At 54.0% G+C, this 12,343-nt stretch overlaps 1 protein-coding gene across 1 annotated transcript in view; it reads right to left on the bottom strand.

Annotated features, from left to right (window-relative positions):
• The window catches only part of SEPTIN9 (septin 9), a 74,011-nt gene that overhangs the window by 48,640 nt on the left and 13,028 nt on the right, over positions 1-12,343 (bottom strand). The window contains exon 2 of the mRNA XM_075719480.1: positions 9,459-10,118. Coding sequence (XP_075575595.1) covers positions 9,459-10,118 — 660 coding nt within the window. The remainder of the gene's footprint in view (positions 1-9,458; positions 10,119-12,343) is intronic.

The raw sequence follows: 12,343 nt of genomic DNA, 5'->3' as shown, positions 1-12,343 counted from the left end.
CCATTCTCCTTCCTATCTGCACAAGATGGAAGCAGGGGAGGAAGACATGAGGCAAGGAGCATCCAAACACCCTGCCGGTGCGTGCTCCACCTCCCTCAGTGTCAGGAGTCTCCATCGCTCACGGATCAGGAGGCAGCATCCATCCCCACATCTGCTCCCCACACATCCAAAGTTTGCCTTCCAAATCCCTTTTCCCCCTCCAAACTACAGGTTTTTCAAATTTAGGAGAAAGTAGAATGAAGAGCAGAGTAGACTGGAGAAGGTTTTGATACAGAAACCGTTTGATACCCTCCCTCTCCTCCCGGACAGCTGAGGACCTCTCTCTTTGTAGAGCCACTCCAGCAAGCTGGGCAGAGCAGCTCCTCCCATCCTGCACAACCCCACTGCCACAACCCCACAGCGCCTCTGCAGCCAGGACCAGCAATTTCCTTATCACCAGCTGAACCTCGAAGAAAGGACTCAAAACAAGGACCGAACCCAAGGCATCTTGCCACGTTCACCAACTCTCTGTTACAAAAGGAGAAACTGAAGTGGGTAGAGGGATTCACCCAGGACAGTGAGCAAGTGAACAGCAAAGGCAAGATCCTGACCAGGCTCTCCTGTCATCCAACCTTTTGCGATCGACTCAGTGTTTTTCTGGCTCTCGGTCCCTGAACTTACTTCCATTACAGATGGGAGTGAGTTGCCGGTGAATGCCCCGAGTATGCCATGCATGTGATGGAGTACAGCAACCTCTATGCCGTAACAGCATGAGCCTGCCCATTCATAGCTTCAGAAACTGTAACCAGGGACTCATCCTGTATTTCCATGTACCAGAGCTGCAGAGAAGGGTTCACAGGACACCACCACTTTGGTGCACCCGTAGAAAGCAGCACAGCCTCCCAGATCAGAGCAAACAACAGAGTAAACAAAAATTCACATCCAGAGTCATAACATGCAGGGGAAGCAAACACAGGCAGGGGCTCCAGCCCAAGCTGGGTAGGGCAATACCTGTGATGTCCCTGCAGATCTACCTGTCACACATGAAATACGCCCCAGGTGCATTCATGCTGGAGTTGAAAGCAATGCCCTACAATTTAAGACTTGCGAGCCACCATACAGTTGTAACTGAGAAAGCTCCTTTCAAGAGCTTATGTATCATTAACTTTTATCACTGCCCCCTCCTCCTAGGCAACATACCCTTTTGGATTCCCATCTAATCTTCTTTCCCTGAGATCTCCCCAAACTGAGCTTTTCTTTGAGAGAGGGAAGGAATGTCTGTCCCACTCCATGCACAGCAACAGAAGAGGAGAGAGGAGAAGACAGAGCCATCATAAAAAGTTAAAGTACTATCGATAAGCATCAAAGACAGTCTGACCCATGCACTTAAGTAAATGATTGCCCACAGAGACCTGTTTGCAGAACAACCTGACACAAGGGGACCAGGTTTGCTGGGGGGCTGTCAGGCACTATTGATAACAAGGGATTAGTGCCTTGCACAGTTCTGTCCTGCTGCAACATCCCTTTTCAGCTCCATCTCTTTGACTTTGGAAATAATATAGGAGGGTAAAATTTGTCTCACCCAAATGGAGACATCTCCAGCTGAACTGATTGCATAGGCTCTCTTTACATTCAGCAGCAAAAAATAAACCCTTTGAGGGCACAATTCACACCAGGCTAAGGGAGACATCCAGATGGTCAGCTCAAGTGCAGACATCTCAAGCAAGACAGGGTGAATGCCATGCAGTACGTATGGATGAAGCCATGTGCAAGGGATCCATTGGGAGCATTCCCTGCAGAGATCTTGCTCATAGATGGACAAAGGTTGAATTCACAAAGAGACAAAAGGAGGTAGGTGCTCAACTCCCACTAAATATTTCTGGACCCCTTGGAAACACTAGCCAGGGACCACGCTAGAGATGCACCATGGAAAGCCTCTGCAGACCCAGCATTCAGAGAACATCCAGGGGCTGGTAAGAACACCCAACTCGGACAGAACCTGGACACAGTCTCTTGGGTTGAAAAGCTAAACATAAATCCAAGGTTATGCTCATATTTGCTAAAGCATCAACAATCTTTGAACTCCAAGGTGTTGAAAGATGCTTCGTTTCAGTCATTCTTCATCCCTGTTGTACAAATTGCCTTTGCTGTGCAAAAACCAACCCCCTGCTTCCAAACAGAAGGAACTGCAGACAACATGAGTCAAGAAGGAGCCAAGCAACAAAAAATCACGGTGCTGTCACTCCTGAGCTGGCACAGCAACCTTAGATGGCTTGTTAAAATTATTTGCTTTTCATAAATGCAAAAACATCTGCAAAGTTTTGTTGTTTGCAAAGTGTTTTGGACCAGACCCTTCAGCCCAGCTTTGTCTCTCAATATGTCCGGTACCATGCCAAAATAAAATGAAACAATCAAGAGAGTGAAATATTTATGTGTGTGACCCTACAGAAATCCAGGGAACTTCTACACAGAGACCCATTCAGAAGACCAATGAAACAAATGGCCCAAATTCAACTAACCTGATGGAAAGCAGCCCTCTCCCCAAGTCCCTCCTTTAAAACTTGTAACAGATGTAAGAAAAATTGGGCCCAAAGAAGTCTGAGCACAGGCTGCAATCCAAGACCAGCTGCTTCTTCCATTTATAGCCACATTCACTTTAGCTTCGTCGCAGCATCTTGGACAATACAGAAGTGTCTGTGTGCCTGTTTGTTTGCTGGAGGAGTAAAGGACACAACTGGCTTGCTGTCAAGTTATCTTTTTTGCTCACAACAATGTTTGATCTTCTCAAAACAAAGTTATCTCTATATAATCTCAATTCAGTTCCTCAAGTCCTCTTACACAGTTTATAGAGTTGGCACCATACCCAGCCTATGGTGTCCCTTCTACTACTGGCCAACAGAAACATCTCAGACAGGGACAGAGGTCCAGAAATAGTTTAGAAGAAAATTCATTCTTAACTACAGAAGGTTCATCACCATTGCCATTGCTTCCCTCCCCCAGGAGACAGCAGAGAAGTCACCAAATGAGTGACCAGGCCTTACTGGGGGAGATCAAAGCAAACTCTTTGTTTTATCTTGGTCAAGATAACGGATTTTATTTGTCTTATCAGCCTGCAGGATGATTAACCTAAATGTGAGAAAGCTTGAAGATGCCAAAGGAGTTGATGGGTGGGGAGCATGTTCCCCAGCACGACTGCCACGGGCTCCAGACATGCAGATACCGCAAGATTAAACAGAGAAACGCTTGGGTCTGGTTCATACACGCCACCCTCAGCCAGGGCTGCATCTCCCATCGCCTTCCAGTGTCACTTATATATACACAAATCCAAGGGCAGGCAAGAGCGCTTACCTGCGTTTCTCAGCCCCTCTCTGCCCAGGCGCTGCCTGGAAGGCAGCGGCTGCCCCGGTTTGCGTGCACAGAGGCGCAGAGCCAGAAGGGTCCTGCAGCTGCACAGGGCTCACACCCCAACACAACGAGCACAGACACCACGAGCCTGCAGAGAGCCATCAGTCCAGGTGCCATGCAGTTGGTCACCTTCTGCCTGGAACAGGAGGCTTTGACCCCTACAGAGACATGTTCAGCCTTAGCTGCTTCCTCTAAGGTTCAGGAAGCAATGACGTTGATGCACAACCTAGCCCACAGACCCAACCTAGCAATGGAACAGACCTGCCAGGTTGTTAAACCCAGCACCAGGAGGACTCCACAGCTCAGCATCCACGGGGTTTGCCCTCTCCTGGTCTCAAACAACACAAGGCAGGGAAGAGAAGTGGGAACCGTAACATTTCCTATGGGAAACCATTCCTAAGCATAATGAATCTGCACTGGGGAGATCACTGCTTTTCCTACAGGCCCTCAGGGATTTCCAACAGGGCAAACAAATTCTCTGTGTGATTGCGTCTGGGTCTGGCTGCCTGCGCTGAGGGCAGGCAGGCTCGCTGCCCGGGGTGTATCCTGTGTGGCTAGAGCACCCACGTGGGATGTGATGGCATCCATATAGACTGTGCCCATGCAGATGTAAAGAAGGGGACATGTGAATGCCAATGTGACCGGAGCTGAACACGATGTAATGAGTTTGGAAATAGCGTTCCTGGGGGGCAAAGATGTGCAGCAGAAGTACCATCACATCTACATTACCTGGCCTCCTTCCTGACATCCTCAGTGCCCAAAATACACCCCAAAAGGAACTGAGGTGCACTGGCCGCTCCCTGCACAGCTGGGGACAGAGCGCATGGTGGGAGGGGGAAAGCAGAAAGGGCCGGGCCCCCCCGCTGCCCTCCCCGTGCGGGCAGGAGGCCATGCACGTGGCGCCCCAGATCAGGCAGCGTCTCTGCAATGGGACGCGATCGTCTCCCCCGCACATGCTCCTTCGTTCCAAGTCACTGGCGCTGCAGGTCTCCATTTTTCCAGATTATGTCATTTCTGGCACCTGAGTTCACAAACTGGGACTCTGTGTTTCTCACCCTGCCCCTCCATTTGGTATCTCAGGCTGTAGGCGCTTTCCCATTAAAAATAACAACAACAAAGAAAAAGACTACCCGTAATCTAGCCCAAATGTGTCAGCTGGTTTTAAGGAAACGTTTCCCTACAGCTTTAATCTCCTTGTACAGTTAAATTGCTGTGCAGCTCGGGGAGCTGGAAATGATTACTCACTGCGTCTCCACTCAGCCCTGGCCTCTTCATTGCGGGGAGCGTTAACAGTCATCCAAATCCCTCTGAAGCCCCAGCTCCAGCAAGGCAGCCCAGCCCCGTGCTTGGCATCACCCTTGCAGGACAGCACAGAAGAAAAGTCACCCCAAAGCTCAGGCAGCTTCGCTTCTCCATCCCTGGGTGTCCACGGCAGGATGGAAGCTTGCTGCTGGCTGGGGGGGCACCGGGCTGCAGCCTCCACCACAGCTTCCCCAGCACACAGCTCGTTTTCAGACATGGCCTTCGCAAGGAGCTCTGTGGATCTGAAAGTTTTTTGGTTTGTTTGTTTGTTTGTTTGTTTTTTAAATATTAGCTCAACTCTACAGGAGCCTCTAAAATAGCAAGTTCTAAAGAAAAGGCTTTCCATAGGGGTCCAAGGCTGGAAAAAAAGAGTGAAAAAGTTTAATTGCTTCACTCTCCTGATGTCCTCCTGCTTCTTCTGCAGCAAAATAGAAGGACCCTGTTGCTTTTTATTAGGCGCCTGGCACCCTGTGTGACTGTCCCAAAGGGGGGCATCAGGCAGCAATGGGAGAAAGACTCCAAAAAGCTGGAAGCTCAGAGATGGTTCACGCCGTTTTGCACGTCACCACAGATCAGCGCAGAGACGTACGTTGTCCAGGCTGGTGGATGGGACATTGCAGAGGAAGGTCAAGTTCCTGTTTTAGGCGAAGGTTCCCGTTTTTCATTTTATTTGCCTCGATTTATCTAACCAAGCTCCTGAGCATCGTTGCGAGAAAGGACTATGGGGGAGGAGAACTGTGGCCCTACCAGTTGCCAAGAGCAGGAATATCGGTCGAGGGCAGGAGCAGGCAGCAGAGCCGTGGTGGAGAGCGTGCCTTGCTGGCAGCGTGCTGTCCCCAGGGCCCTGGGCAACGTGACCACAGCAGCTTGTGCCAGAGACAAAAAGGATCATCAGATCAAACCGGCTTCCGCTTCTCATCCGGGATTGCTTCTCATCTGTCACCTGAGATCCCAGAACTGAGTCTTCACCACAAATACAAAGAGGTTCACTTTTGGGGGGAGCAGAGATGAAGTATTAAACTGACGTGGAAAACATTCACTTTTCTGGGACCGGCAATGTAGTGCCCCCTGACCCCAGCCACCATCGGGTTGCAAGGAAAAACAGGAGAACATGGCATTCATGGCACCAACAGGCAGTTGAAATCACACATGCACAGCATCAGCGACGGGAAGCACCAGTGGAAGGGGATGCTCAAAGCAGGAGGATGTGGCAGGATTAGCCATGACGGGCTCAACAAGGCTCTTCTGAGGATTGGCCTGTCCCACATCCAGCTCAGGGGAAGCCCTCAAGATTCCTCCTTTGCGCAGGGCCAGCAGATGTCTCCAGATGAAGTATTGCTGCTCTCACAACGATTCCCCTTTCCTCTCCTGGGCAGCCATGCTCAGCCTGCCACAGTGGAAAGGAGCCCGGTGGGGCTGCCCCCCCGCCCAGGGCTGCCCAGGCAAAGCCACTGCTTCAGAGCAAGCCAGGGAGGAAGAAGAGGGTCAGAAGCAGGAGGTGATGGGGGCTGAGCAAGCCAGCACCCCACCAGCTGCAACACCAGCAAGGGTCACCGAAGCAGGACCCATCCACTACACCGGTCCTGCAAAGGCAGTGGGACAGCAGCCCGGGCAGCCGGGTGCACAGCCATCCGCCTCGGCCTCCTCCTGCTACGCCAGCTCCGCAGCACAGTGCTACGGGGAGGAACCAGCTCTGGCCATGCTGGTGCAGGCACTGCACGCCCTGCTCAGACCTGCCCCGCCAGCACAAGGGAGGAACGGCCTCGGCCGCCAGCTCCAGCCTGGGCCAGTGCCCCAGGGCTAGGAGTGAACCGCTGCCCACGGCGGGAGCTTGGGAGAGGTTATCACCACCCATGGGCGGTCATATTTGGGTATTAAAATTTGGTAAGTCCTACACAGTGAAGACAGACTCTCGCAGTCTCCGAGGCTGTGGGTTCAGAAACAGCACTTCCCTTCACCTTTCTTTATTTTTAATTGCTTGTGCCTCTTTCTGCCATTGCATCTCCGCCCCTTGCCTACACCCACTGCACAACCCTGCTCAGATTCCTCTGGATGACTCTGACTATAGCAATCCATGTCACCCAGTCACCCCATCACATTTCCTTGTCCCAGCTGGGGAGCACCAGCCACCTTGGGGACATGAAGCCCAGCTTTGCCCAGGATGCTGGTGCAGTGGTACATGGCACTCGTGTCCTGTCTCCCTACCACCAATGGCCCAACTCAGCGTTAAACCCACAGAAGCGCAGCCAATTCTTCCCAGGGAGTGCAGGAGAGCGTGAGAAGGACTCGGAGATGAGAGCAGGGATGGGGAGGAATATTTCTTGCTCTTCTGCCCCACAAAGACACCTCCTGCCCTCCTCCCACCTTGAGAACCACAGCTCTGGAGCGGGCTCACGACACGCCACCAGCCACACCACCCTAACGAAGTTCAGCGCTGTAATTACTCCTTTCCTTTGTGGTTTGCTCTGAACTGCCAAGCTCTTGGCAATTCCTCTTCTCCTCCAACCGGCCTCTTCCTGCACAACACGCTCTCCTGCATAGCTTTGGCAGCAGGACCAGGGGTTAAGGGCAAGGCAGCTGAGCCCCGGCAGCTGGGGTAAGGCAAGTCCCAGTGCAGGGCTGAGGGCAGCTGGAGGCAGCTGCCTGCATCCCCTGCCCAGCTGTTTGCACTGGACAGCCACCGAGCAAGGGGACTGAGGGGCATCCAGTGCCACGGGAGTATCTCTCAGGTGCCCCAAACCCTGGGAGCTGCGAGAGGGAGCAGGACTTCATGCCGCGTGTTGCCTTTGCTGCAGGCATCAGAGAACCAATGTTTTCACTTGGGGGGTTGTGGTGGGGCCAGAGCTGCAGTGGAGCTGGCAAGCATTGGCAATGTGCCTGCACCCATCAACAGGGCTCCCTGAGGGTTCCTGTGCAGCCTCCCCAAAACTCCTCCATGTGCTCACACCAGTGACAAGAAGAAATGCCATCCACCCGCCCAGCATCCCAGGGCGGGTGTCGTGGACCACAGGGAGGAGCACCCTGGAACAGGGTCCTGCACAAGAGAAGCGTGGGGCAACCTTAAGTCATGGTAATGGAGGAGGTTGGAGATGACTGGGAAGGGGATATGAGCTCTGGCAGTGACTCTGGGCTGTAAGTCCATGCTGATATGGAGGAAGAAGGAGCCAGAGCTCTCCCTACCCCTTCTACTTTGTCTCCTGGCTCTTCTTGGAGGCACGTAGACTGAAAGCCTCTTTTGTACCAGTACCAAGGGCTGGCTCACTCTTCAAGACAGACCCCAGACAGCTGGGCTCTTGGATAAAACTCATCCCCAGCAGCTGTCCTGGGCTTCTGGAGTCCTTTTTGATGCAAAAGGCCCTCCCTCTTCCCCTGAGGCAGCTGGGGGATTCAGCAGCTTAGATGGTCTTCTGCTCTTAAAGTGCCCAACCATCCACGGTTCCGAGCTTGGGAAGAAGCTCAGAGCAGCCCAAACCCAGCAGGGTGAGGCCAAGCACCCGCCCACAGGAGAAGATGGGCCTCCTGGGCACCACGCACACAGCAGCTGGGGACAGAGACCTGGAAGGGAGACCCAGGCCGAACCTCATCACTGGGCTGGGTCTTAGAGCTCAGCTGCGCCCAGCTGGAATTGGACCAACCTACTCCCTGCTGGAGGTGTTTGTCCACACTTTAAAACCCAGCTCAGAAAAGCCACACTTAAACCATACACATGCATAGTGAGAGAAACCCACTCAAGTCCTATGGGTTCGATATCAGTTCCACCACTGACTCCTGATTTGATTTTAGACTATGCACACACGCACCCCGCCCCCCCCCCCCCCCCCCCAAAATCTGGCCTCTCTGCAGACCCCATTACTGCCATGCAACTGGGGAGAGGAGATGGAGCAGCGGACCATCCCATGGTGGGGCGAGACAAGGGTACGTGGTCCAGCTCTGGGACCAGGCACAGACCTCCCCGGTCGTGGCTCGGCCACTACACGCCATCCCACAACCCCTGGGGAGAGGCACAGGGTGGAGTGGGGAGGTGGTACCCTTTGACCAACTGCTGCATCCCTTGCAGGAGAGAGCTCGTGAGTGAGGGGGAGCGGAAAAATAATTAACAGGCCAGAAGAGGAAAAAGAAAAAAAAAAAAATCTCCAAAACGTTAGGGAGAATAAATGACGGCTGGCAGAGGAGGGAAGCTGGCTTTAATACGGGATTAACTGAAAAGAAGGTAGAGCTAATATAAGCCAGGGCTCCAGTTTAACAGTGGCTCTGGTCCATGATGTTATTAGACTTTGGCTCCAAGGCCAAAAAAACCCTGACTCTTGCTAATGAAGAGGCGGTTTCTGCCCCACAACCATAAGCAACAACACTAAACAACAAGCCATCACAACAACGCTTCCGCAACCACCACCTCTCCAGCACCTCAGAGGCTTTTCTAGATGCTGTGCAGGTGGGTGGGTCTGCACACAGGGCCTGAGCTGGCAGAATTGTCATTTTCTGCAAGCACCCAAGGCTTTTGGCCTTTTCTTTTTTATTTCTTTATAGGCTTGATAGCATTTTTTATTCAAACGGACAGCTCTTTCAGCCAGGATAAACCCAAGGATAACAGCCATGTATGTAGACACATCTGAGCACAGATCCAAGACCAGCCTCAAAAGGCATCACTACTGGAGCCAAAAGAGCAGCACACAATGCTCGGCGTCCCCACACAGGTCCTGAGCCCACAGCAAGGGACGAAGGCAGGTATCAGCCAGCATCTCACCCAAGCAGCTGCCCAGAGCTGTACTCACCTTCTTGTCTCTTTGGTAGGCTCTCCATCAGCACCGGCTGCAGCTTTGGCTCTGCCTGGGGAGGCTGGGCGGCCAGGGGAGGCTCCGAGCTCTCCACTTGCCGCGCCGGTGGGGCTGGGACCTCGGCAGCCTTGGCTACCTGAATTTCCACGCGCTTGGTGGCCGTGTCAGGCACAGCAGTGTTGGCCGTCTCTGCTCTCCGCTGGGGCATCTCGGGGATCTTTGATGTCGGCGCCTCCACCCTCCGGAGACCCGGCTCCTGGGGCTTGCCAAGGGTGATCTCAGTCCTCCTTGGGGTGGGCTCTGGGGGTTTATGCCCCAGTACATCTGCTCTTTTGAGGCCAAACCTCGACAACCCTGAGGTGGAGTTCTCCACCTGCTTGGATGAGATGTCAATGGAGATTTCTGTTCTTCTGGACACCGGCTCGGGCAGTTTGGGTCCAGAGAGCTCCACTCTCCTCAGAGAGGGCTTGGGTGATCTTTGGCCTGCGGGGTCCACATGTCGAGTGGATGGCTCCGAATTCCTGGCGCCGAGTTCCTGAAACTTCTGTGTGGAGCTGGACACGGTGGACCTGAGGAGAGGGTTTGGTGTCCGTCTTTGTGGGGTGGAGGAATTTGAAGACTGATCTACCTCCTCGACCTCAAAAGATCTTTTCAGAGCTGAAAAACATGAAAAGGAGTTCAGAATTTAGTTACCACCCACCTGAACATCTAGGAGAGGCTTACAGACACTGCCTGAGGCTCGTAACCCCACTCCTGCTCCTCCACCTGAGGGTTCATAACCCCATTTAAAGCAGGTGGGGACTGAGGGCCAGGCTCTGCCTCTTCAGACAAGTTACAAACCCAGTAACAAAACTAGAACCAGAGCCAGGAAATTCAACCCCAAAGTAGGAACCATCCCGCACTGCCCTCCATCCCACCCACACCCCACACATGCTCAGAGGGGAGCAGAGGGCCCCATGGCAGCACAGCAGAGCGGAGCATGGCACAGGACTTGGTGCAGCCAACAAGCTGACTCCCAATACCTCCCTTTTCCCCTCGCATCTGAAGGATGAGCAAATAAACACAGGCTTCCTGGTGAGTGCTGACAGTGAAATCCAAGTCAGGAACATGAAAACAATCCCAGGAGAGCATCAAATCCATATAAATGCAACAACAAAAACAAAGGTGGCAGCCACAGAAGCTCATATCCTTGAAAACAATCCTAGAGATCACCTGGGCCAAAGACTGAAGTGTTTTCAAAACATCGACATGAGACCCCAATGCAAGGAAGGGGCCAACTGTTTTAGGGACATCCTAAAACCTAAAACCTGAACATCATCATCCCCATTTTACCATCGGGCAAGTCAGGAGGCAAAGAGGGACAGATGCAACACCAGATTGGATATTCCAACTTATACGTGAAAAGGCAGCAGAGTCCTACCTTCATCGAGCTCCAGGACCGCGCAGGATCTGCCCCCGCGCTCCCAGCTGCCGTAGAGCAGACACACAGGTCACCCCCACACAGCGGAGCGGCACTCGGACAAGTGCCCGTCGTTCAGCTCTGCCCATCACACAGGTGCCCCTCAGCAAGCAGGGCTCCCTGGTCAGGCAGGCTACGCAAGAACGAAACCCCCAAGCCCCCGAGCCAGGAGTGTGTCTAAGGAAACCTGATGGACGCTGGCATCGGACCCCTCAGCTCAGGGTCACAAAGCATCACCAAAGGCAGCCTCCATCTGCGGAGCGATGCTCCCGTCCCAGCTGCCTGACCACGTCCTGGCTCACACCTGGACAGCCACGTGTCCCCCATGCAGCCCCTCCCACACCGCTCCAGCCAGACCTCACTAAAGGAGAAGAAGCCCTTAAGCCCGTCAGACCCCCTGCTCCACATCGGAGCCAGCCAGGTGGAAACAAAGGGCTGAGCTTCATGGGAAGGGGGGGAAATGCAGAGAACCACTGATGTATCCCACCCAAACTCCACAGGCTGTCCATCCCCCCATCCCCCCCAGCACCCAGCCAGGCGTGGGGTTGGGACAGGACGAGGCACAGCCCCAGGGTCCCAAAGCAGCCCCCATGAAGCAAGGCTGAGCCAGCACGGTCACAGCCTCAACGTGGGGCAGCTACGCTGCTAACGACTGGCACAAGCATCAGTAATGACTTCGCCCATCCTTCACATCAACAGGACAATATCAGCAAGGTTCAGCCTTTAAAAACCTGGACTTGAGATCACACAGGATGCCGGGAGCAGGGGGAAAGACTGGAGCACAGCATTCCCTCTTCCAGGGTTGTCCACCCAGCCACCCCTGGGGCCGCGCTGGAGAAGAGCCAGCACGCAGGAAGCACCTCCTCTGCTCCGCGGGTCTGCTCCGACCCCCCGGCGCAGGGCCAGGGGGCCTGGGGACCTGGGGACCCTCTGTCCCTCGGACACATCCGTTTGCCGGAGAGGAGCCATCTGGCGCGGCCGGGTCCAGCGGGCGGGATGGGGGGGCTGTCCACGTGGCAGCCGCCCCGGCTCTCCTCCGCCAGCAGATTGCAAACGCAGCTGCTGACACCCGCCACCCCCCGCTCCAGGCAGGGCAGGCAGCAGATGCGGCTGCCTCCGTCCTGGGGACAGCAATGGCCTCTCCGAGGGGGTCCCAAAGGTGCTGGAGAGGAAAGCAAGACCCTCGGAGCTGGGGCTCACATGTCAGACAAGCCACTAAACGGGGAGGCACACAGCGGTTCAAGTGTTAGGATACAGGCTTTGGGCTGCTTTCCCTTTTTCGGGGGCAATGCCCAAAAACTGCTAAATACGAACGCCAGGCTGCAACACCAGACAGCACGGGCGCTGCAGAGGCTGGGACTGGGATCCTCCCCAGGATGCTCCAATTAGTGACCCTGCAAAAGTCTCTCCCAGGAGCCCCTCC

This window comes from Pelecanus crispus, chromosome 12 (genome assembly GCF_030463565.1).
Source record: "Pelecanus crispus isolate bPelCri1 chromosome 12, bPelCri1.pri, whole genome shotgun sequence".
NCBI classification, from domain to species: Eukaryota; Metazoa; Chordata; class Aves; order Pelecaniformes; family Pelecanidae; genus Pelecanus; species Pelecanus crispus.
This window is presented reverse-complemented; position numbering and strand designations above follow the sequence as displayed.